The sequence below is a fragment of the Physcomitrium patens genome, chromosome 8, assembly GCF_059467195.1.
Source record: "Physcomitrium patens ecotype Gransden chromosome 8, ASM5946719v1, whole genome shotgun sequence".
NCBI classification, from domain to species: Eukaryota; Viridiplantae; Streptophyta; class Bryopsida; order Funariales; family Funariaceae; genus Physcomitrium; species Physcomitrium patens.
The window spans coordinates 17,343,619-17,369,255 of NC_143417.1; the positions used below are offsets into that span (position 1 = coordinate 17,343,619).

A 25,637-nucleotide genomic window follows, 5' to 3' on the forward strand; every position below is an offset into this window, starting at 1 on the left:
CGAGCTTGTTTTTAAACCATATAAGACTGTGAACATACTAAGAAGAAGACAAGTTCCACCTCTTCCTATAGAAGTGGATAATAATGAAGAATGGTAAGTCTTTGTTATAAAAGAAACAAGGTCTAGAGAAGATTGCATTCTACCTTCTATCTTTGTTTGTTGTTTTTATATATTGTGACACAAAAGAATTAGAGAACTAACAACTAGCGGATTTCACTCAAGAGCTTTTGTTTGTTGACTTGTCAGATGAAACATTATGATTGTCACAACCTTCAAGTCAACATAACCAAAATGAAGATCATGAAGAACGACATGTATTTCGTCAAATAGATGGCAAGATACAACATGTTTGGTATCACAACATTACAAGGAACTATGGATGTTTGGTAATTTTACTAGAAGTATGAACAATGCTTGATAATATTTCAAATGTTTCATTTGAAAGAAGTTATGAAGGCCCTAAAAATGATCAAATAATTAAGTAGTCTTCTTGCCCTGGTATGGGAGACTATCAATGGTTGAGAGGCCCTATCAACCATCTTCAAAAAAAACAAACATCTGAATATGTGGCAAATACAATTCTCTTCATCTTAAATATCCTCAACATATAATGACTACTGCTTATAGAACTCGTCCCTAGAATGGAGAGTAATGTCATGAACATATACATGTAAATCAATAATTACTTATATGATTAGATAAAAGTATGTTAATCCCATAATATCTTCTACAGAAGCTCTCAAAAGCTTTGTAGATGTTGCTTTGACTTTATAGGTGTCTATAATTAATTTTTTAGATTAGAATCGTAGTCAATAAGTTTGCTATGTATAATACATGTTAATAGCTTGAAGAACAATCTAACTATATGGCCCACACATAGAAAACTTGTCTTGTAAGCTAAAGCATGTGTCTTGCAAAGTCAACACATATTAGAGGTCCTATAGAACATTGTCACGTAGTTTTTAGTTAGATAGTATATATAGAGGCAAGAGTGAAGCCTTCTTCACTCTTGTCAACTTCTTTCTTGCTTCTAATCTAGATTCAAGAGTCTCTAGCTTCTTGGTCTTTTGGCAATAGCTATTCCAGTTTCTTTTTAATATACATACTACTTTATTTCTATTTTGTCACTTTTCTTTTGACATAGATTTCCCAGGTTTATGCATCTTTTCCAGTTCATGTCTTTGACAATACTTTATACAAAATATTATCTTCTATTGATCTATTCTTAAAATTTTCACAAAAAAAATATATTTTTTATTTTTATTATTTATTTTTTATAATTGATATATTTTTAATAAAATTATTTTTACTAACTAATATATCATTATATTATATAATTAAAATTATGAAAACTAAAGATAAACAAGAGCGAAGGAAATTATTTAATTTTGAAGATAACATATGATATTTCATTAATTTTAATCATTACAAACTGTATTTCTTCAACAAAATATCTTTACTCTAGGAACTATACATCATTGACTTTAATATATGCCAAGATAACCTTGTTTACAAGCATTTAAGTTTAGAATCTTAATATTATATTCATTAATGAATCATGATAAGACTTAAATGTCTAAAAGTTGAAACACAAGAATTTATCTAGAATGCATTTTAAGAGTATAAAAATTGTGTGGCAAGGTACAAGATTAGAAGGCATACTATTTGTTTCTAAAAAGTTAGTGACCTTCCTACATTGTCCCTGTTATAATTGGTCATTGTTCTATTCATATGTACTCTTAACTTCAACCAATGTTGCACTTCAAACTAATTTTCTTTTATCTCGAAGACAACATTGCTCGGTATGATTTGACTCACCTCCATTGATATGTTCACTTGTTAATTCAAGACAATTACCTTTTCATTGAGAAAAATCTTTTTACGTGTGTGTCTGAAGACAGAGAATTTTCTACATGCAAGTGATTGATAACTTTCGAATTTCGCATCGTTTGTGTAAGCGTGTCATGTCTTCTTTTGGAAATACATATCTCGCGGAAAAATACTAGTGAAGAAACCATTAGAGTACATGACATTTCTTATTCTTTTTCCATGAAAAAACAGACTCGAAGAATAGCAGTTGGGAGGAAGGAAGAGAAAGATCATCAGTTAACAAATTTCTCCGGCAGAACCGTGATCGGATCCACCGTCCACATTGCTGCGTGAAATGCTGTATCAGTGATGAATGTTAGCAAGTTTGCGTCAAACATATCATCAAATTAGTGCAACTGGATTACAGTCCCCACTTCATGAATTGATGAGCTTCGAGCTGATTAGTCAGGATCAGTGGGTACAATAATTAAAGAGACTCCAGATTCAGTGTTAGGCGTGGTTTCGTGAAAGCACTGGTAAAGAATTTGTACAGTTCTGGAAAATTTGGATTAATTGAAATTGAATCCCTATGGGTGATTACCAAAAGATAGAAATCATCTCTAGCCAGCAACATAGGATTGATTCGACAAATTGAGACTCCATACGCCCAGTACTCTCACAAGGCGCCCAGTATGAAATGCACCCAATTATAGACAGTCATCGAGAGATGCTTCATAAAAAGACCTAGCAAACCCTTCTGAAATATTTCCCGTGAAAATCCTGCGCTAAAGTTTCGAATACAAGCATGGCATAAGAATTTTTACTTATCTACTAATCATACAATCCACGCGATCTGGCCTGCAACAAATCACTGATCTACCCACTCCTCAGATACCTGATTTCTCTGAAGAACCTGCAGCAGTGGAAACAAAACTCTACTTTCTCCTGCCGCCCTTGGGAGTGTTGGTGTCATTGCCTTCAACCATCTTGTTCACTTGATTCAGAGCGGGCTTCAAGATGTTGTACAGAACCCATCCGATGGCAGGTGCCAAGATGAAGAGAAGAATCAGGGGTCTGGTATCAGCACCGAGCTGTGCAATCTCTTGCACCTGAGCATCGGCTTCAGGGGCAGCCAACAGTGAGCTTGCAGCTAAGCTGATTCCGGTGGCTCCGATGACGCTCTTGAATCTCTTTCCACCCTTCGTAGGAGTTTTAACATCGTTGCCCTCGATGATCTGGTTAACCTGATTCAATGCAGGCCTCAAGATGTTGAACAGGACCCATCCAATCGCTGGAAGAAGGAGGCCAATGATGATCAGTCCCCTGGAGTCTGAGTCGGCAAGATTGGCAATCTCCTGAGCGGCGTCGGCATGAGGGGCCAAAAGCATAGATGCTCCTCCGAGGCCGAGGGCTCCAACTACTCCCCTCTTGCGTGAGGAGGAGGCTCCAGTGTTGCCCTGGTTCTGCATCTTCTCAAACTGGTTCAAAGCTGGGCGCAAGATGTTGAACAACACCCATCCGATGGCAGGCAGAAGAAGACCGATGATGATCAGACCCCTTGCATCAGACTCCGCGACTTGGGCGATTTCCTGAGCAGCGTCAGCGTGGGGAGCTGCAAGCATAGCTAGGGATCCAAGTCCGGCACCCGCGACCAAAGCCTTGGCGCTCCTCATCTTGTCGACTTGGTTCAAAGCCGGCTTGAGAATGTTGAACAGCACCCATCCGATAGCTGGGACCAAGGGAATGAGGAGGGCGACGACTCTGTTGTCGCCTTCTGCTAGTGCCATGATCTGCTGCGATGCCAGAGCTGATTCAGATGTCGCCATTGCTGCGAACATTGCGCCTGCCATGCATCGGGTATCGTCACATCCAAGGAAAATGTTTCAGCAGTGGGTCGAACTTTTACATGACCCAGTCGGACCTCACTGATGAAATGAAAGCAGCGCGTTGTATTAAACTACGACAAGCTCTGCTGATCCATAAAAGCTATCAGATACCAGAGTAAGCGTTACTACACCACAATCGCGCGCGTCATTTTGAGTGTCAAGAGGAGGGCAATCACATTCGCATTCAGTACAGAGGATGTGATTACCTGCCAATGTGTTGGCACCAACGGCAATCTGCTGGGCAACGCCATCGGAGGAGGTTGACAGCTTAGCGAAAGGCACAGCTACGGGTCTCGCAACTGAAACCTTTTGATTCGCTGCTCGAAGGCCCTGCACTCCAGCTCCGAATACGGTGTTCTTCTTCAGGGAAGTAAAGCTGGTGCTTGCGACTGCGGTCGCCATGGCCATTTTGCTACCGTACTCGTGATCACCACAACTGAAGCCTCGCAGCTGTTCAAATTCACATCCCAATTCCCTCTTAAGTAACCAGCAAAACACGAGACACGAGCCTTGCTAAGCATGCAATCATCAGGTCTAATGCATTCCGTGCGGCAAACCTATCATAAAATTCTCCTCAACCGTCACAATCCGAAATACCCAGCACTTTATAACCGAGTGGATCCAATCGACCGAGAACTCAGTCGCAAACAAACCCTGGTAACAAAACACAATACAACACAAAACACGGAACAACCAGAAGAGATTCTGATGGCAGCATTCACCATCACTAATGCAAAGTCACTCATGATCACACCAGGCCCATTCAAATGCAACCGAAGTGACATTGCAAAAACCCACCACACTATCATAACGGAGAGAAGCTGATCGCGAAAGGAACACGTCTAACCCAGGTGGAAAATTAATTTGAAGAATTCTGCGAGTACCTGAGCAGAGAGGATTGAGTGCGCTGAAGGCGAGGGCGGGGGTAGAGGCGGGGGCAATAAGCGAGACGACGGAATGGCCGCAGGGCTCATCTTCACCTGAAGCATGGTGGGGATGGGGATAAGGCAACTGGTCCCAAGCGTGACAGCCAATGGGCAGGCCTCTCCCACCACACGCTGGGGCCATGCCTTGTTTTTCTGACAGCTAATAGGCCTCTACAACCTTTTGCTCACTGTGGGCTCCGCCATCAGCAGATGAGACACCCCCCTTCCTTGCATGCGCCCAATTTTTCTCACTTGAGTTTAGTCTGCGTAATCTTCATTATTTCACTGCGTCCAAGAGATGGGTTCAAGTGGAACTCAGCGCGAGCCGAATGGATTCAGTGAAACTGCAATACGAGAAGGAAAGTCACGCGCTCTGCGTTTACGAAAGAGAGGCGTTCTGTGAAACCATGCAACTCGCAGGCTATGTATGTGTTCAACGAACCAAATAGCAACTCCACCATAATGCGCCTTGTCAGGTTCCATGACTTCGTCCAACCTGGCCGAAGTCCATGTTGTGGTGCTTCTTTTTCACCCACTTGGGGTGAACAGGGAAGAATTCGTCGCGATCAAAGCAAATAACTGAGGTTTGTCATCTTATTACTCATCCACGTCCAAAACTGGAGCATTCCGGTTCAGCTTGAAAGTAGGAACGCGAATGTCTCAAGCGTAAAATCTAGACTCGGTTCAGGTCCTTTATCGATGGGCTCACCACAAGCCAATGAGGAAGCGCTTGTGGTGATCATTTAATCTTGTGAAGCAATAACCTCCACCACTTCATCGATGAGCTGAATCATTTTGGTCGTGTGCTGAGAACCCCTTTTCCTGCATTGTGCGGTGATCCATGTCCATTCTGGACCACTAAAGAAACCACCTCCTCCGAAGCATGGGCTGCAGACTTATGAAGAGATCACAGAGTTTGGTTCTGAGGTTTCAAATCTAGCTGTTAACAGCACACTAGATACTTGCCCTTCTTCTACTTTCATTTGAGGTCCATGTTGGGACCGAATGTTTCATAGTCTGCAGATGATTAACAGCCTTGAGCTGTGGTCTCGACATCTTCTCTTGAAATTCTTACCTGCCACAGACATCTGCAGTTAAACCATTTTCAGTACAGTGTTCTAAGCAAACAAAAAATTAATTTTCTTAGAAACAGTGTTAAGGTTATTTTCTACTGAAATAAATCAAATGTAGTCCAAGATGTAAGGTTTGCAAATTTATTTGGCAATGATGGTAAGCTTGAGAGTTTAGATATTTTAAGTGAAGTCAATGAGATAAGATTATGTAATACATTTAGCAATAATATCAAGCTCAAGTACTGAAATATATCAAGTGTGGTCAAAGATTTAAAATTGTCTAATTAATTTAGCAAAAATATCAAATTGAAATATTCACATGCACTAATTTCAATCAAAGATGTAAGATTTAGCAATACATTTAGTAATGATATTAAGTATAAGCACTTTAATAAATAAAGTACAGTTAAAGATATAAGTTTGTCAAATTTATCTAATATGAATGTCAAACTTGAATACCTAAATATATTAAGACTAGCCAAATATGTATTATAATTTAATTTTAGTTTTAATATAATATAACATAAATATATAAATGCATCAAATTAAATCAAAGATGTAAGATTGTGTAAATTATTTGATAATGATATTAAAATTAAGCACCCTCATACAACAATTATAGTCAAAGATATAAATTTACATAATACATTTGTCAAGCTTGAGCATATGATATATAAAGTAAAATAAAAGTTGCTTAGTTTATTGGTAAAAATGTTAAGTTTGACCACTCTAGCATATTAAGAAAAACCAAAGATAAAAGATTCTTCAATTCATTTGGCAATGACATCAAGTTTGATTACTTTAGCATACTAAAAGAAGTCATAGATGAAAGATTAATAATTCATTTGGTATTGATGTTAGGCTTAAGCATTCACATATATCTAATAGAATTAAATATTTAAAATTTCTCAAATTATTTGGCCATAATATTAAATCTAAGCATCCAAATAAAATAAATATTATCAAAATTTTAAAAAAAATAATTCATTTAGAAATTATGATAAACTTAACTACTTTGATATATTAAGTGAAACCAAATATAAAAGATTACTCAATTATTTGGTAATAATTTCAAGCTTAAATATTTTAATACATTAAATAAAATCAAGAATGTAAAAATTTCCAACTCATTTAGTAATGGTGTAGAACTTAAATGCTTAAATATATGTAATGCAATCAAAGATTTAAGATATTTTAGATCATTTGGCAAAAACGTCAAGTTTGACTATTTGTACATATTTATTAAAATTGAAGATTTAAGATTTTTTAAATTTTGTTTGTCATTGATGTCAAGCTTAAGCATCTTTATATCTTTAATTATTTCAAATTAATTAATTTTTATAATTACTTTGTTAATTTAAATATATACATAAGTTAAAATTTATTAAAAATTTCATATATTGAATTTTTTTAATGTATGTAAGTTTGAATAAATTTATAAATAAAATTTCAATAATATAATTATTTAAAATAATTGGAGTTTTTATATTAAGATAAAAAAATTTCAACTCCTAGACAATAAAATTCTTTTAATATGTTCTAACATTTTGTTTATTTAAAAATTGTGAGGTGTTTTTTTAATAATGTTTTGAAACTTCTAAAAACTTATTAAATTACAGAGCCGTTGAATAATAATTATTCTAATTTGAAAAAACAAAAAAACAAAAAAAAATACATAATATAAAAAAACAAAATTGTCACAAAATTTTGATATATGTGCAAAAAATTTAGAATAAATATTGCATCAAAATAAAATATATATGTCATAACTATACCATACTAGAATTAAATAATTACAAATTTAATCACTCATTACCTAATTTTATCTTTTTTATTAAAAAATATAACTTTAATAAAAATAATATAATTTATCTTATTCAAAGATATGTAAATTGATTATATATTTTAAGTTGCACTTAAATTTTTTCATTACTTAGATTCATAAATTTTTCTATAAGATCTTTTGCTTTTGGATTACTATATTTATATACATTTCATGTCAGTTGAAAGTTATAAAGCTTCCAAATTTCTATCTTCAATGCAAAAAAGAGTCTTTTAATATTTTTAAGAGATTCTTTATTGATTCAAACAATTCAAAGTGATTATCTCCAATTATATGGATCAATTTTTTATATAGGCTTTAATAATCAACTTCCACTTCTTTAAAATTTGCAACATCAAATGTAATAGATTAGATGTCTTTAAATTCTGTAGGATTTTATATTACTTTCTACAATACAACAACATTCAAATCCAAAAGAAATTATCTATATATTTTTTTATTTAATTAAAAAACAAGTTCTTTAATATAATTATATTTTCTACAACTTCTTTCTAATGAGTCAATTTTGATAATTACAATTAAAATTATTAAATATAACTCCACATTCTAAACTATCAATATTACATATTACAAGTTATTAAGATATGTTTGTAACATAAATAAGTTTATTACAAAAATTTATACTTAGATTTTTATTTGATACCTCTTCTTTTTTTGATAAAATTTTATATTTTCTAATGTATGTTATATATTGTCTTTCAATTTCATTGATGATATTTTTTTAAACACCAATCCTTTGAAAATGACTTTCATATTAATTCTAGGAGCTTCAAAAAACTTGCATCCAAATACCAACTAATGACTTCCAAAAAATCAATAAATATTTTGTGAAGAATCTTAAATTTTAAGTTATAAAATATTATTAAAAACTGTCTTAAAAATCCTACTTCTATTACATAATCAATAATATATATTAATTATAAAATATATTATCACTACTTAATAACATACATTCTAAGAATGCATAAGATATTTTAATTATCATTTGAAAGAACATAAATTATTTACAACAATATTTTACATTATAACTGAAGACTTCACCTAAAAATAATACCAATAATCCTTTAAGATCTTATCACATTGTTTTGAAGCATCATGCTGATGCAACAATGATTTATTATTATAAGACATCAAATTGAAAAACAATCACTTCAATTATCTAAATTTTATAAGCAATATTGAAAACTTACAATCTTTTATTGTAATCTACATGTACTTAGTAATCCTTTGTAAGTATTGAACATCTTATTAATCATTAATTTTATTTAAATAACTTTATTTAATTTCTTCAAATTCAAATCAAACTTAACACAAAAGAACTAATTTTAATTTTAAGACACTTGGTATATACCCTCCTAAATCTTAAATAAAATAATAAGATCTAAATTCTCAACCTTATAAAATTATTCAAAAAAAATTTATGGTTTTTAAAATTATTGCAAAGATTAAGAATCAAAAACTTCTATTACACATTTTAGAGAACAATTCTTAAATTTAAAGGTTTCAGATTCTAAATCTTAATTTTGTGACTAAATCTTTATAATTCCATTCTTAAATCTAAGACTTTTTAAATAAATTCTAAGTCTTCACAATTCAAATTTTGATGTTTGAAAACTTATTGGTTAACTTAATAAATCTCTATACATAATTCTAATGTTAAAATCTTCAACCCTAAATAGATTCTAAACTTTTATAAAATAATATATAGAACTTCATATTAAATCTAAAATATCTCAATTACATCTTATTCATACGAAAAAGCTAAGTTGTCTTTTTTAAGTGTAACAAATAGACATATTCACTAGTATATTTATTTAGATAAGTAGAACTAAATAGAAATAAGTAGAAGTAGGTTAGATTATTGATATTTTATTAGAAAGCATTCTAGAAACTTTATAGGCCTTATACATATTTATAAGTGATTAATAGGCTCACATCTTAGCCAATAAGTTCTCTACATATTGCACATTTAGCCTTTTATATTATGAATTGGCCATATGCCATAAGTTCTCCACATATTGCACATTTAGCCACTTATATTATGAATTGGCCATATGGCATATATGTTGAAAACTTCTTCCAAAAATTAAAATATGTCTTGTAAGTTGGACATGTGTCATACAACTTATAAAACATCACCATGTAGTTTTTAGTAGATAGTATATATAGAAGCAAGAGTGAAGCCTTCCTCACTCATATTAAGGAATTTTTTGTGTTTTATCTTTATTCAGGATATTCTAATAATATTGCATTTGATAATAGCCATTCTAGTTTCAATTCTATATATATATTTTGATTATCTACTTCTTCTTTTTGTAATATAATATAAGAGTGTATTTTTATTTTTAAAAAATGTTTGTGGTTCATGGCTTTAGCAATAAAATCTATACCTTAATATATGTAAGTTCTACAACGTAATCTTTATTTTATATTAAAAAATATTAGATCATTTTTATAATGATCAAACAATTAAATATACAACAAAAGAGATGGGATAATATTAAAAATAAATAAAATAAGAATTTATTTAAATTAATAGTGTGTCTTTTTAATTTTTATTATGTTGCAATATCTCACTTATTTTTATGTACTGTAAAAAGAAGTGTAAGGAAAAAAATTATATTTTACTTAGCATTCTATTATCATAGGTATGAAATATATGTATTTTATTAAAATATAGATAGTGAAATTATTTTCTTCTTACAATTCTTACAACTTTATATAAGATAAAAAGAATTATTATGCAATTAAATAATAATTGAATAACCTTTAAAATTAAAAAAATATATATATTATTCTTATAAATCTTAATATAAGATTTATCTAAGATTATAATAAGTATACATGCATAAAAACTATTATTATATATAATAAAACAATTTGATACTTAGTGTCTTAAATATACATGTAACAAAAATTCCAATAGTCTTTTAAAAACTATATATATATATATATATATATATATAGTCCAAACTTGTATTTGGTATTGGAATCAATTTTATTTTTTTAATTATAACCATTAAAAGCATCTTTTTTTAATATTTACTTTTAGCTCAAAGACTTCTTGAACTATATCCAATTTTTTCTAATAATGGAAATCCTACTTTTCATTTAATAATACATGTATCTTGATTTTATATACTCTAAAACTTTAAAAAAATTAGATAATTATTACATAATTATCAACAATTTGGTGTTTAGATTATTTTAGTAGTTATATTTTTTAATAGAATTTTTTTAAAACAATATTAAGAGAATTAAATAGTAAAAACAATTATTAGCAAAAAATAAGACATTATTAAGAATTTTTCATAATATTGAAATATCTCATACACTAATAATATATTGTCTAAACTTATAGATTCTTGCCATATATGCATTTCAATAAATTTTTTCTAATTAATATTTATAATAAATCGTCTAATTCTAAAATAAATAATTAAACTATTCCAACAAATATTATTGAGCTTTTCCACTAATAAGAATTAATATTCAATCAACTTAAATTTTAATAAATTTTCAATGATTTCTATTTGTGTTAACCATTCAATGGATTTGGCAATCGCATTCCAAAAAAATCATGTTTTAAAGCTCACATTTTTTGCATTCACACATTCAAATGAAAGGATCCAAAATAAATCTTTGTTGGTGTAAGGAGAGGAGAGTTCTAGTTGTCACGTTTTGGGCAAACGAACGAAGGACTTCGTCCGTCGAAGAAAATCGAACGGAGGACTTCGTTCGCTCGAAATGATCGAACGTTCGTCCAAGTGTGCGATTTCGTAAGGAACCCTATCGAGCGTGTTGTTGTTGGTGTTGAGAGGGTGTTTCATTGTAAGCCTGGTCGTGGCGATGGCGCTCTGCTGCGTGCTCGTCGCAGCCTCGCCGCCCCTGTTGCGCGCTTCCTGGAGCAGCTTAAGGCCTACCGCGTTGCGTCCCGCCCTGCCGAGTGCGGCATGGTGTCGCAGTGCAGGAAGGTGCCCTGGTTCGAGAGTTGGCAAGGGGCACAAGGGGATAAGGCACGGGGTGGTGGTGAGCTTCTTACCCGTGGATCCTTGGGCGCCGAACACCGACCAGCAGAGCATTGCGTCGTCGCTTTTCGCTGCGTCATTGTTTCCTTACTTAGGCTTCTTGTATCATATCACCAAGTCGAAGACTGCGCCTAAGCTTACGCTTTTTGGCTTCTACTTCCTGCTGGCCTTCGTCGGAGCTACAAGTACGATTTGATTCTCTGGATATGCCTCTAATTTTGCAATTTCGTGCGATTTTTATTTCGTGCGAATTACTTGTCTTTCGATTCATGATTACTTTGTTGGATGGTAGAGGTTTTGTCGAGGGGGTTGAATTTTTTGTGCAGGGAGGAGGCGCAATTAGATGTAATTGAAAAATCGAGGAATTCTATCCTTGTTCAACTTTGTCTTAGCATTTCCTGACACTGGAACATTTGCAATTAATCGAAATTTCGCTGAGCTCAAAACTTAAGCCTATGAATGACAATGATGCAGTGTTTAGGCACTGAAACTTTTAGATGCGAAAGCTTTAATTGCCTTAATCTGATATCTGTAAGAATGCACGTCTAACGGCATGGCGCTAGGAGGAACCACGTACATTCTATTAGTTATTATCGCACATAGCGTGAGTGATGCCTGTTAATCTATGATTCCCCTAATTCCCATTCATGGTTACTAATCTGGGGTGGACTTGTGTGTTTCGTGTCGATTTGATCTCATGTTCGTAATGGAGCAGTTCCCGCGGGCATATATGGTGAGTTAACACAGCAGATGATTCCTTCGGATTCGTAGTCGTCACAACATAGGTGTGAAGCATTTCAAATGAGTGTCTTTGCAGCTTGCCCTGATGCTATCTTCGTTTTTTAAGTAGGTAACCTTCAACCGAGAATGCGCAATCTAATGTCGAAATTCCTTGTGCAACAGCCAAGGTGCACTATGGAACGTCTCTGTCCAACGTGGATTGGCTGCACGGAGGTGCTGAGTCCTTGTTGACACTGACAAACCTCTTCATCGTGTTCGGACTACGAAATGCCTTGCAAAACCCTTCGAAACTTGAAGAAGACAGTAATGCTGTTAGTCAAGAAGAAGATGGCGTTCCCCTATCAAAATAATTCTTATTTATTTGTACTCTTTCTGTACTACAGAGGTCGCCAAACTGAAACAAATTTACTATTCATGTTGATACTAGAGTTTTGATCTGGACTTGGACTCAGTGTAGACTTGTAGTTCGTTGTGCATGAGCTTGTGGTTATTTGAGGTACACCGAAACTCCCTTTTGGAGCTCTCTTCGAAAATTCAGTGGTCATCATTCGCACTTTTCTCTATTCAGGTTTCACCTCAACAAGATGGTCGATTCTAGATTCTGTACTTGTCAGGTTTGAAACCTGTGGGGTTGTTGGTTCACCAGCACCGATCCCCCGGGTAGATCTCCACACCACACCCCACACGTTTGAAAGCAGTGCAGACATCGCTAAGCCAGTTGATCATATTTGGTTTCAACTATGATCAAATTAATACGTAAAGAAGCTCCGAGTGAGACACACTTTTCTTATCCAGCTTAGTCCAGGTTGTGTCTTGCACAATGTGGAAGGTTTTCAGATACCATTCATAAAGAGATACATGTGTACAGCAAATGAGACCTATCTCCCAGAAGGTCCACATTCTAACCAAAAGGCATTATGCCACTCATATGTAACGGATTGGCAGTAGTGTATGCATTTCAACTACCTCAATGATGAACTCTGATTACTCTCGTGGCCTCCAACCACATCAACGCTCTGGCTCACACAATTAAGAATATCGATAACATTGTGTCGACTTTAACGTTTAAGGACAACATTAAAGTTCTTACAAGAACACAAACCAGAAATAGCGTAAAATATCTGGTTTCAATTCAATGACTAATGAAGAAGTTCACCGCAGATAATGGTTTGAATCACCCCAGTGATGAGAACGGTGGTCATCACGAAAACTAGCATGGATGTTGCGATCAACAGAAGTATGTCTCCCCTTGAAATCGCTCGACGTTCTATAACCTTCGGTGCTGCGATCAGTAGAAGTGTATCTTCCCTTGAAATTGCCCGACGTTCTATAGCCTTGGCTGTTGTAGTCAACCCTGGGGACAGGAGTCACATATTGATTGGTTTGTGCTCTGCTCCATTTAGAATCAAGCTCCCTTGCATGGCCAGGTTGATCCCATCGCCTCTCATTGCCGTTGTACTTTCTGTATTCAGAATGAGCAGGTGCTTCCCATCTTGTGTTGTATTCCCTTCCACCCCCCACATCTACCACGGGTTCTCTCCATCTCGAAACATTCCCCTTTCCTTGACTGGAACTTGCGCTCCTATCCCATCCTGCGTCGAACCCCCTATCTCGCCCAGCACTAGTAGGTTCATTCCACCTCCTGTCAAAATCACTCTCTCGGACAGAACTCATAGGCTCTTCCCGCCTCCTGTCATATTGGACTCCTCGCCCAATGATCGCGGGCTCTTCCCACCGCCTGTCATATTCGCTCCCTCGTCCAGAACTTGAAGGTCTAGCCCATGTAGGTTCATACCCTCTGTCATGGCCAGAACTCAGAGGCTCTTCCCATCTCCGATCGTAATCTCTCCCACGCCCAGGAATTGGAGGTCTTTCCCAACTTCTGTCCAACTCTGCTGATGCGGTCAAAGACACGTTCGCAATGGACCTCCTTTCACCAAAGCCATCATAGTACACTGTTGGCCGTTCTGCATTCTCCCATGACTTTCCAGGTGGCGGCAACAGTCCACGACCTGAGTCACGCGCGGAGAAAACAGAGGGTGGAGGGGCGTCTCTGAAATTAAAAGAAGTATTGAACTGTCTTCTGCCCGGTGATGATAACGCTCTCCCGATGTCATGCTCACTATTCCGTCTTCCAAAAGTTTCTCTGCTAGGAGGGGCCTCTTGAACCCGTGAATAATTATGCCAACTCCTTCCAAATTTCACATCTCTATATCTTCTTGTATTGAACTCTCCATGATAGCTACTGCTTGAGTGAAGGGCAAAACCAGGATCGTCCCTACGACGGTTCGAAGCAAGCTTTCTGCTGTCGTCCAAATGGTTCATATGCATTCGGGGAGATCTTTCCCTTGACCGTTCGCGTGACTGCTCATAATTTCTTCGTGAGCGGAATCTACCATCCTCGTATTCATGTCCATTTCCAGCATTTCGCCGCCTACGACTATCTTCTGCAGGCCCATTATCAGGCTCTCTAATTCTATTGAAGTGCGCACCAACTCTAACGTGGGATAAATTTCTCCTCTCTGGTGGCTGGTCCATATCTTCAGGCTCTCTGCTTCTGCTAAAATGAGCATTGACTCCAACTGGGGATAAATTCCTCTTCGCATGTGGCTGATCCACATCTACTGTCTCTCTGTTCCTATTAGGACGCACACCAACTCCAGAAGGGGATAAGTCTCTCCTCTCTGACCGCTGGTCAATATCTTCACGCTCTCTGCTTCTATTAAAATGTGCACCAACTCCAACAGGGGATGAATCTCTCCTATCTGATGGCTGGTCCATATCTTCCAATTCAATTTCTTCCGGATTTAACTGCTTGGCATACTCCTCAACTTCCGCAGTAATAGCCACAACAGGGGTCACTCCACCAGCTTCAGCTGCTACCTGTGAATCCTCATTAAGAATGGAGGAGAAATAACTCCACAAAGGATGTGCTGACGAGATCCTGGGCTCACCTATAGGATTTTTACTCACATATTCCTGCACATTCGTTGCACTATGCAGTCCCTCGAGGTAAGCACGCAGTTCCGAGAGAAAACTATCATCTACCTCGTCCCCATTATAACATCGAGGGAAAATGGCTGTATGGGGAGGATTTTTCAAAGCCTTGTAAGGTGAATCGTCAATCAGGAGCGTGTTAGATTGATCAAATGTTCCAGGCTCCACTTCAGCCCAAAGCTTAGAAAGCTCCTTCAGAAAAATTGGCTTCTTATTGTTGTCAGGATGCATAACTGCAGTAGTGGTGCAATGCCTCTGATGCCACGAAAAAGAAAGACGATCTTTAAGGTCCTTAAATATATGGTTGACCAGAGAGTTCACATTGTGTTCTCTCGCAGAACTCCAAACTCCAACAATAAAGTACTTAAAGCAGAAGTTTAAAAACTCCTCACAACCAGGGCGCTCGTAAACATAAAAATTGCCCAACTTGGCATGGTGCTTTTCTCCAGGCATCTTCTGATGCTTGTGGTAAGTAGCGACAAGCAGCCCATTCACATCCAACACCAGCAGCTTTTTCGCACGTGGCTCTTCCGTAGCAACACCCACTGAGAGTTCTTCCATAGCTCCACACGCTGGAGGCTCCTCTGTACGTACACTCGCTGCATGCTCTTCCGTAGAGCCCACAATAGGCTCTTCCATGATATAATTACAGGAGAAAGTGTGCAACACAGTGTTTGCTCCAGGCCCTCCCCTACACCGTGAAGAGAAAAACGCCTCGTGGTGAACTACTCTGAGTGATTTTGCTCGTGGTCATAATACTCCCTTCGATGCTCGTGTTATACATCTGAAACCAACCCAAATGAATACATTCAAAAAAACATAAATAAAATACTAAATTCCGCAGTATTTGAAAACGAGCATTCTCTTGTCCTTCAAAAGAGAGAAACGATGGAAAAGACAGAGAGCCCAGCCTTGCACACAAAAGATATCCAGATTTATATTGAAGAATGCATTGAAACAAATGCATAAAAATAGATCCTCAATGCGTCAGCATGCGGTTGAATTGCCCTACTTGTAAAAATACAGACTACCCAGAAGTACGCAAAAATACGAATATCCGCACAAAACTCAGATGGAGAAAATCAACAGAACGCACACCTAACAGAGTACTCTTTGATAAAATAAAAAATAAAAAAATAAAAATAAAAATAAGTACTCATTGTCATCTCTCACCTTGGAGCTGCAACACTAAAACAAGAACGGTGGCCCTTGTGACTTAATTTGGTTAAGTTTGACGTGAAATGAAGATCAGTCAGACCCAAAAGCGAAACTCAGGGTTCCTTCAAAAAATTCTGACACTACAATAAATTGGACTTCATCAACCTAAGGTAGACAAATGAAATTTCACGACCAAGCTAATATACAAACCAAAACAGGATACCAGTATAATATACACAAGCGAAGGGAACATTCTATAATTTCGCACGTGGCTCTTCCGTACGCTTCAAATAATTTTGAAAAAAAATTTAAAAAGTAAATAAGTAGGTAAGTATATATTTTATTTATTCATTTTTTGAAAACTAAAATAATGACCGCCGGTGCTTCAATCAATAAGCGATTAGTTATAAAACACAAGAGTAAGAAAGCTTGCTGAGCCCATCTAAAAGACTATCATTCCTGGCACTACAAATTAAGCTGTCTATATCAAGTTCTTGCAACTTTCGTAAACGGGTAAGACAACAAAACCTGTTGTAGCTGCATCAACAAGAGCTGCTTAGAATAGATTCACAATTAACATACCACCATAATACGCAACAATGCAATTCCCTATGATCAATTATACTCTCTGAAGCCCCTTAGATAGCTCTCCTAGAGCACCAAGTGTCCAGTAGAACTATCGCTGGGAAGATCAAGAACCAAGATCAAAGGCCCTAAAAATACACATCTCCGAAGAGAAACGCAGAATAAAACTTCAAACCATCGTTAAAATACGATAGCAAAGATCAAAGCCAGGCTGCACCAATGAAGACAGCCAAGGCGCGAACGTAACTCCTGAAAGACAAGTGAAACAACCAAAAACTTGGCTGACGCACCTGATAGTCCCAGCCAGCCACAGCCCGTGGTCTTACTAACAACTCCTTCAGAGCTTAATTCGATCATTCGCAAAACTAAAGCTCCATGCGACGCAACGAACACAAAAATAAAATAAAATAAAGAACGAACCACTTCTCCAAGCTACTAAACGAAACGAAACGCACTGTCTTTCTCATGACAGCAACACGCAACCTCCTCTCTCGCTTCTTAACCCTAACATAGAATGAAAAAATAAATCAGACATCGACTCACATATAAAGATGCTGTTCACAAGCTCGCCTCCACCATCTACGTAAGCATCCGGAGGTTGTTGACCGAGCTCCAAGCAAGCTCCGCTCCAAAGCTTCAAAAGACGACTGTCAATGCCTTTCCTGAGGTTCCTAAGCGAGCAGGATGAAAATTACCAAAACAGGGACTCTCACACGGATATAAATCAGACTGCTCCCCGTATACCTGGGTCTTGGCACATGCACGGTCGGGCATCAATAATTGATAACCGGGTTTTCTTGATACAGGCAGCCGCTGAAGCTTCTGGACTGTGTTTCAGCTATGGCCTGCTTTTGAAATGGTTGTTGCGAGAGGGGAGACGAGAGGCCATTCATATCACAACTTCCTTGAGGTCTTAGATTGACAGGGATTGAGAAGTAAACCGTTTGGATGTTCGGAGAAATTTCGGGTCTATTTTTTCTTGTGTAGTGAAATTTATGTTTGAGATTGAGAAATGCTAGATTACGATCAAGAAGTGATCGAGTCGTTCAAGTGATTTTGTAAGGAGTCTTACTTCCTCTCCTTGTCGATTTGAGTAGTGGTTTTGTGAGGGCTATTAGTGAACACGTGGGAACTGTGATAAGTGCACCTTTACTTCTTGATTGATCGATGCTGTTAGAACTACTTGAATACTTGAGGATGCTGTATCTGTTGGATTTACGGAATTAGGTCAGGGGCGATTGTGGCAAACTGAATATAGATATGTTTTCGAGACTGTAACTGGAAAATTGAAAAGGTGGAATTCGTCAAGGGGCGGGAGCCTTGATAGCACTTAACGGAATTATTGAGCAAGTGAGCATAAAGCCAAAGTCTATATACAAACTATTGGACTTGAACCTTGTAGCTCTTAAGAAGTTGCTCAATTCAGCATGGTGGATCTGAGTACAAGCATTGTCCTCATCCGTGTATTTTTCTAACCAAGCAATCGAGCAGGAGGAAAGGACTTCGAAGTCGTGGGAATGGGAAGAGTGATAGGATGATGATAGTGGTTCTGCACGTTGAAGGTAAATCTGTTTTACCAGCAACAGTGATGACGAGGATGAACTCCCAGCATTTTCTTACAACAAATACCCGAGTGATTCCGCCACGAGATTTTCTTACTCGGAGTATGAAACCCGAATATCAAGGGTTTTGCACGCTTCATTGGAGACTGCACGACAGCACTGCGAAACGTTACAAATGGTCGACCTCCAAACTGCTATGATTTTAGTTACCCGTCGATGTGCAATGGAGTAGTGCTGCAACCGATGCTCTCTTGACAGTGTAGTTGCATTTTGAATTAGCATGTTTGATCAATGTGAGGAGATTAGAGAACAAAGCGGTTGGTTCAGCAACAGTGACACGCAATCCGTGGATGTCAATGACAACTCTCCTCCAAGGAGTCCCACTTCATTCCTTAAAAATCAAACATGAACGTTATTCGGCTGCAGAACATTCTGGTAAGCAATCCTCCCTTCACAGAGCTTCAGAGATCGTTGAATAAGTCTGGGTTCGAGCATGGCCTATGGACATATCAACATCAGAAATCTGGACAGGAACAGTTGAGTTCTAATTCTTTCGAAACTGAGCAAGGATACAGAATGATCGTAGATTTTAATTCATGACAATTGATCCGGCGTCATTCCAAGCCAAGGTAATTTAGTGAATGTGTGTAATGTGAATACATCTACACTTCTGCATAGGTGATTTCGTGTAGAAAGATGTGAAATGTGCAACGTGTTTCACAGTAGAATCATTATTTTTTTTAATCAAACAACAGTTCTAATGTTATTGTTATGTTTTTATTACAATTGAGACATAATATTCACATAATTTTGTAAAATCCTCCCTGTAAACACCAATTTTTTCATTAGCTAATTGTAACATTGTTCTATTCAAATGCATTAAAAATGTAAAGAATAAAATATTAATTATACTCTGCAAAGTTTAGTGTTTGAATTTTTTTCTGAAGACATGTAGTAATATAATCAAAAAAATCACAAACTTGACAACACATTTGTTTGATATTTTGTCTACAATTTGTATCTCATTTGAGGCATTGTTTTAGCTTTTGATTCATTTATTAAATTAGACTACCAAATTAGAGAATATGAATATCAGATAATTTATTTTACTTTCTATTTTATTTTTAAACAAATATATTTTTATTTGATAGTAACTGGTACTACAATTTGAATACCACCCTTGATTTAATATGTAAACTGTACCATTGTACCATTGCAAAATAATCAGTATATATATATATATATATATATATATATTATAATAAACTTAACTTTCACACATTGGAAGTCTTTTGCACTTGTTTAAAAATGTCACTACAATAGATATCTGCATGTGTTAGGATCTTTGGTTGTATTGTATTCTTATTTTATTTTTTTTTCAAAGTCAACAGTTTTTCTGCTTTTATCTTCTGTTCTTTTACAGTGGTTATATATATATATATATATATATATATAGGAAATATAATTTTTTACAATTTTTCTTTCCAAAAGATATCTTTGCATGATGAGTATGTATTTTTTACAGTTGTCTCTCTTGAAAACATTCTACCCTTGAGGTTTGTGTCTTCTGCATTAGTATCGAATACACTTATTAATCATTATAAAGGACCTATTACCCATTAAAGTATGACATGAAGATGTAATAAGTTAAAACAAAAGTAAAAAAATAAAACAAGAAATACCATCTTAGAACTAAAAGGAAGTGAAGAGATAGATTAGATTGGAAAAATAAAGGAGGAAATAAACGTTGGAGGATACACAAACAAATGATAATAGGTCATAAGTGGATCTAATTAAAACAAATAAACAAGAATGCACTACATGATGAAGAGGGATAGCACTACGAAAGCCAAACAATAAGGCGTTAAAATAAGTAGAGGCCAATCTAACCAAATAGAAATCTTAGCAATTCTTCAAAATAAAGCCATTCCCTATCTCTCTACACACTAGAATTAATTCTTTGCTTTTGCTTTCTCCACCTTATTGTTCCGTTTACCAAACCCTAAATTTACTCTCCAGAACTAAAATACGAATCAATCAAAGGAAGTACTCAAAGGAATTTGTATACGTATACACACACACACAAACACACACAATCACACAAGAATTCAACTCTATTATCCAGGACTTCGTACATTCCTACACTGTAGTATTCCAGTTGTTCGGCCGACAGGGTGTCAGTCAGAAAATATTAGGATTAGGGTTTCAGTCCGTTCTTCCACAGAAACTGTTGCTACAGAACCCTAAACCGATATGCTACAAACTTGGGGGCTTTTCGTCAGTGGAGACGAAAACGAGGTGAGAATGTGAATTACGTTAATTGGGTCCACTGGAGATCGCACTTTCAAGCCTCGTTAGACCTGCTTTTGGTTGTCGCTGTGCAGCGACGACAAGGAATTTAGCGAAGGACGACATGTTTTCTAATCGATCGGAAGAGAGCTCGTCTTCCTCTTCTTCTTCGCTGGACTCGTCCACGATCTCAAGCTCCTCCGCAATCTCGTGCAAGTGGCCCACGGTGGTGAGGTTTCTCAGCCATGAATCCATGCTCGCAGAGTTTGTTCGAGATGATGAAGATGACGACGACGTCACCCGCTGGCCCCTTTGCTCGCGTCTCCTCAGCTGCGACCTTGTGTCTGCATCCTGCTCACAACGAAGTCCAAAAATGGGTTATAATTATGGGAATTGTGCAATGCTCCACTTCGTGTGCATCCAATCGGAGGAAATTGAATGAGTCTGGATTTTGCAACGTGGAAGTGATCACATGCGTGGATCGAGAGGAAGCTCGTTTATACTCACTCATATGCTGGGGATGAGAGCATTGACAATTACCTGCAGCCACGAAAACACAGTGCGCTGCTCTTGCTGTGATACTTCATCGTTTTCTTCTTTACGACCCCAATCAGACGAAGAAAATCGCGCAGCTCGCTTCCCTGAGCCTCGACTTTTCCTGACATCGTCCTTCGACCGGCTGCTGGGGAACACCCGGTTTCTCGACGTCATGGGGCTGGCCAGCACTTTCACCCATTTGGGGCTCTTCGTGCTTTGCAATTTGGGATTAAAGCATCCTTGCCCCGCCATGTTGTCATTCAAGCTCTCACCACCGCAGTCGCGGTCGTGATCAATGTCATAGAATCCGAATCTCAACATTTCGTCTTCAAAACACATGTCGTCAGCCTGCTCTTTGATTACTCTTAGAGCTGTGTCTTCGGCGCTGGACCAAGAGCCCAGGGGCAACGATAGCGACATGTTTTCGAAGTATGAGTCGTCGGCCTGCCCTTTAATTACTCTCAGAGCTGTGCCTTCGGCGCGAGACCTTCTGTCGGTGGGACATGACAGCGACCGTGGCATTTTCTGCGCATCTAAGAGGACATTAAATCGAGGATTAGCCTCAGCTGACAAACGAGCCACAATGTCTTCCGTGTGCATGATGGAATCGCTCGAAGGATACGATGGCTCTACAGAGTCAAGTGAATCAAAGCTCCGTCTCTTGGCCTTCGGGTATTCCTTTGGAGAGTCTCGTTGACTGGCCAGCTCGACTTCAAGTCCTTGCCCCAAATTCTTCCGTCGTCTTGCTTGAAACTCCACCCATTTGACTATAATGTCTTTCGAATTATGCGACTTCCCGGCACCTGCATCGCCGCCGTGACATATGCCTTCATCTACACCGTCATCCCTCTGATCCCCACTTCGAACATCAATCGAAACCTGTTGCAAATCCCCAGTCGTCGTCGTCGGCGGCGGCGGCGGCAGCGGCGCCGGCGGCGATGCCTCACTAACTCGTAACTGTTCCTCTGCACTAAATTTAGCTATTGAGATATCTTCACTTTCGACACAGGGGCGAGCATCCGAACAGGAAGGAAGTGCTTCATCTGAGACCGCCGCTGATGGCGCCAGAACTTGATCCAAATCTTCGAGATGAAAGCTCTTCCCCCTCCATAGCCATATTAGCCTATCTTCCAAGCAGCGGGCGCATACACTACCACTGGGTTGTGATTCCGAGGGGTGCCTTTTGCATTCCAGCATTGCGATGTACTGAAACTCCGCCTTGCCAACTGCCTTCTTCAATCAAAACGTATGCGCACTCGACATCGTAAGACACCTGGAAATACATGTAGTGTCAGTGCCGAGCTCTCTAACGAGTGAACGCGTGGAACAGGTAGGAATTGATAGGATATGTAGACCAAAAATTCCTACTAATTGTCGGCCTCTAAGAACAAGTGTCTCATCAATGAACCGCAGTAAACAACATCCAATTTTATAAAACTCAGCTGCAGCTTAGAAGCTTGCATGTCAACAGCTAACAAAACCCTTAAATGCGATTTCAGAAACGATCAAACACTTCAATCGCAGCCTCTAAGCAGCTCTGAGTTCTCTGGAATGCAAGAGTTGATCCTAAAAGTTGTCTGCAATCACGAAGACAGGGACTCCTAATGAGAAGAGCATGAACGGACAGACTCTTAAAATCGCCTCGTCATCCCGCTCATCTAATCTGTGGGAAAAAAGTCGATAGGTGCATGGCAAGGCGATTAGGAATTGACGGAAACCATCAGTCATCTCACTTGACGTACTCTAGACTATACAATAGGGAGAATTCCGATCGTGAGATGCACAAGTGGTCTAGACACATATCCTATCGACATTGCTTTTACACGCAAGGTCCACTTGCACAGCCATGGAGAGCCGAAACAAAACCTGTTCAACAGCCAGAGCAAAAGGAAAAGAATTACAAATTGGTCCCTGCACGTCGGGTTCTGCTTGCGCTTCTAATCTACGGGCCAACCACCGACAAATATGGCCCGAGACAGCGATGAAGTTATCTAAAAACTTGTTTGGAAACGTACCAACCAGACGAGACGGCTGGCGCGGTCAATTCTGTCGGCCACCTTCCAAAACCTAGCCTACAGCCGCAATTTCCGTGCATTGCCTTGAACTCAACCGAGCCGCTGCGTTGGTACAAAGCATCGGCAATCGGCAAGAATCTCAGAAACCTAAAAAAACTACACTCTCAAACGTTGCCCACAAAGTTCCACAGATGTTGGTCTGAAGCTTCAGCTCGAACCTGCACGGATGACGAAAACGGGGAGGGTTCTCAGCTGGCGCGCACACTTTCACCGACATGGCCACGAACAGTCCAGGTCGTACATGATCGCGCGCCCAGAAAGCGGGATCTAACATTCACAAGATGATTCCTCGTCCAAAAAAACCGTTTCTGAGTGGATAATCCGCCCCGATGCAACTCCAAATAAAGTGTTGCTACAAGAATCGAAGACGCTGCTGCGCCTCAGCTCCAATACCAGGAGCTCTGCTGGAATGTGTGACAGCTACTCACGGCCCCTCGCCGTACACTGTTGGGAGGGGGGTGATTGTACACCCTAGACTTGTCAGTCAGTTCGGAAATGGACCATGAGAACCTTCGACATGTCACTGAAATGGGACAACAACCAATTACTCACGACGAGTGGGGAGCAGTCTGGTGGACTACGAGCCCTGCCATTGCCATGTCCATCATGGTGCAGGAGGGCTCCATAACTTCCACAAGCGCTCAACTCAAGGCGCGTTCCAGCTGTGAAAGTGAGTAATACGCCACCGAATACATAATTCGATATGGTTACCGGCACAGTGGCACACCTCGCCCGCTCCGACCATCACCCATGACGAGTGCTTATACACGAAGTTGCGACTACGTGCGCCGTAGGGTGCTCACGGACACCCCGCAACTTCCTGGGTTCAGAAATCGAGTCAAAGATTGGTCCACACCAAACTTTCCGCAAATGTCAGAGCTACAGTGAACGTGAGGTTAGTCCACTGAGTCTTAAAAACATTGGAGCCGAAGCTCACATGGAAAGAGGAACGCTGTTTCGGGGACCAGATGTGGATGAAGGAGAAGTCACAACGGCCGGAGAGTCTCGAAATTCAACGGAAAATCATTTGCTGCAGTTGGGGGAGTGTGACGATAACCACTATACAACTGCTGGTGATCTGCCACGAATCAGCGGCGTAATCTACATCGCGGACCTGAATCTCAATCCTGGAATACACCTGACAATCTCCCAAAACTCACTCTTCGACCACCGTGCATGCGCACGCAATACAGTAACCCTAGCGAAATCCCAACTCAAAGACACGACCGATGCGAGAAACGGGCAAATCTCGTCGTCGTAGTCGTCATCGGCGTCGGTTACCCGCACCCTGAGCTTCCCAGCAACAACAGTAACGCTGCCAACAACCAGAGCTTCAATCTTCACATGAGCTACAATTCTCTCTGCTCTTCACACCTCTAGAAATCCCAAACCAAAGCGTCGGAAGTTGTGCTAAGTTAATCCTCATGGAACCCCACGTGACGGCAATGGTCATACATTCGGTGACTGACTGGCACCGTGAAGAGAACCCGCTGGAAAATCGTCGTCTTAGCGAGATGAAGAATACGTGGATGGACCACTACCTGCACCACCATGAGAAGCGCAAAATGAGCAAGCAGCTCCATAAACGAGTGTGAGCTGCTGAGTTGCTGGCGGCGCTTGAAGAAGACCACCTTGGCCATGGCAAACAGCAGCAAATCTTGACCCCACCCGACCCGACCCGACCCGACGCGACCCACCGAGACACAATGCGAGCGAGCAAGCGAGCGAGAAACCCATTTGGAAAATGCTGCGGCGAGATTCTGACACGCGTTCCCTCCCTTCCCACACGCGGCGGCTCTTCTGTTTGGCTTCGAGCTGCGGGACTGCAGCTGCTGCCCGTTGATGACGTCACCAATACCTAGAGCAGGAACTCTCCCCTACCCGTAAAGCTGCCCGTGAAGAGTCTCCCCCCCCCCGGCGGGTCTTTTGCTTTTACGTTTTTTGAGCTCTGACTTTAGCTTTTTGTCGGTACGGGTGAGTCCTACGTGGAGGGATGGTGTGGAATTTCCTTGCCTAAACCTTTTTCCGTTATTTAATGTTTCCTCTTTTTTTTTCTTTTTTTTTTTTTCTTTTTCATTAGTAATCCTTTTGGTTTGTATTTAATATGGTTTTTTTTTTTTTTTTTTTT

The 25,637-nt window shown here is 38.7% G+C and overlaps 4 protein-coding genes across 13 annotated transcripts; 1 reads left to right on the top strand and 3 right to left on the bottom strand.

The window, feature by feature from the left end:
• Window positions 1-2,343: 2,343 nt before the first annotated feature.
• On the bottom strand, window positions 2,344-5,008 carry LOC112285917 (uncharacterized). 2 transcript variants are annotated; one of them, XM_024527301.3, is made up of 3 exons: window positions 4,580-5,008; window positions 3,902-4,145; window positions 2,344-3,652 (listed from the first exon to the last, which is right to left on the bottom strand). In XM_024527301.3, exons 1-3 carry the CDS (start codon window positions 4,682-4,684, stop codon window positions 2,745-2,747), a joined length of 1,257 nt encoding a protein of 418 aa, XP_024383069.1. In that variant the 5' UTR covers window positions 4,685-5,008; the 3' UTR covers window positions 2,344-2,744. The 2 variants fall into 2 exon arrangements, with proteins under 2 accessions (XP_024383069.1, XP_024383068.1); XM_024527300.2 differs by having other exon boundaries at window positions 4,494-4,778.
• Window positions 5,009-11,362: 6,354 nt separating this feature from the next.
• LOC112285517 (uncharacterized) lies at window positions 11,363-12,727 on the top strand. 2 transcript variants are annotated; one of them, XM_024526426.3, is made up of 3 exons: window positions 11,363-11,750; window positions 12,281-12,298; window positions 12,416-12,727. In XM_024526426.3, the coding sequence occupies exons 1-3, from the start codon at window positions 11,387-11,389 to the stop codon at window positions 12,535-12,537; spliced, it is 504 nt and encodes a 167-aa protein (XP_024382194.1). In that variant the 5' UTR covers window positions 11,363-11,386; the 3' UTR covers window positions 12,538-12,727. The 2 variants fall into 2 exon arrangements, with proteins under 2 accessions (XP_024382194.1, XP_024382193.1); XM_024526425.3 differs by having other exon boundaries at window positions 12,469-12,727.
• A 385-nt stretch (window positions 12,728-13,112) lies between these two features.
• LOC112285516 (uncharacterized) lies at window positions 13,113-17,739 on the bottom strand. 6 transcript variants are annotated; one of them, XM_090252741.1, is made up of 4 exons: window positions 17,590-17,722; window positions 17,337-17,411; window positions 16,477-16,998; window positions 13,113-16,087 (listed from the first exon to the last, which is right to left on the bottom strand). In XM_090252741.1, exon 4 carries the CDS (start codon window positions 15,940-15,942, stop codon window positions 13,459-13,461), a length of 2,484 nt encoding a protein of 827 aa, XP_090108867.1. In that variant the 5' UTR covers window positions 15,943-16,087; window positions 16,477-16,998; window positions 17,337-17,411; window positions 17,590-17,722; the 3' UTR covers window positions 13,113-13,458. The 6 variants fall into 6 exon arrangements, with proteins under 6 accessions (XP_090108867.1, XP_024382191.1, XP_090108866.1 ...); XM_024526423.3 differs by lacking the exon at window positions 17,337-17,411 and having other exon boundaries at window positions 17,590-17,725; XM_090252740.1 differs by lacking the exon at window positions 16,477-16,998.
• A 2,965-nt stretch (window positions 17,740-20,704) lies between these two features.
• LOC112285978 (uncharacterized) lies at window positions 20,705-25,155 on the bottom strand. Of its 3 annotated transcripts, none has more exons than XM_024527412.3 (3): window positions 25,051-25,155; window positions 21,438-22,707; window positions 20,705-21,248 (listed from the first exon to the last, which is right to left on the bottom strand). In XM_024527412.3, the coding sequence occupies exons 2-3, from the start codon at window positions 22,629-22,631 to the stop codon at window positions 20,925-20,927; spliced, it is 1,518 nt and encodes a 505-aa protein (XP_024383180.1). In that variant the 5' UTR covers window positions 22,632-22,707; window positions 25,051-25,155; the 3' UTR covers window positions 20,705-20,924. The 3 variants fall into 3 exon arrangements, with proteins under 3 accessions (XP_024383180.1, XP_024383179.1, XP_024383178.1); XM_024527411.3 differs by having other exon boundaries at window positions 23,668-25,090; XM_024527410.3 differs by having other exon boundaries at window positions 23,450-25,090.
• Window positions 25,156-25,637: the final 482 nt, after the last annotated feature.

Bases quoted from the DNA above. Each gene is read 5' to 3' on its own strand.
- LOC112285917 (XM_024527300.2), bottom strand. From the start codon at position 4,763: ATGGCCCCAGCGTGTGGTGGGAGAGGCCTGCCCATTGGCTGTCACGCT. The intron at 4,146-4,493 runs GTGGGTTTTTGC...GAATTTGAACAG, and splicing joins CTCTCCGTTATGATAGTGTG to CTGCGAGGCTTCAGTTGTGG. The intron at 3,653-3,901 runs GTAATCACATCC...GATGCATGGCAG, and splicing joins TGGTGCCAACACATTGGCAG to GCGCAATGTTCGCAGCAATG.
- LOC112285517 (XM_024526425.3), top strand. From the start codon at position 11,387: ATGGCGCTCTGCTGCGTGCTCGTCGCAGCCTCGCCGCCCCTGTTGCGC.
- LOC112285516 (XM_024526419.3), bottom strand. From the start codon at position 15,942: ATGGAAGAGCCTATTGTGGGCTCTACGGAAGAGCATGCAGCGAGTGTA.
- LOC112285978 (XM_024527412.3), bottom strand. From the start codon at position 22,631: ATGCTGGAATGCAAAAGGCACCCCTCGGAATCACAACCCAGTGGTAGT. The intron at 21,249-21,437 runs GTAATTGTCAAT...CGTTGTGAGCAG, and splicing joins CTGTGTTTTCGTGGCTGCAG to GATGCAGACACAAGGTCGCA.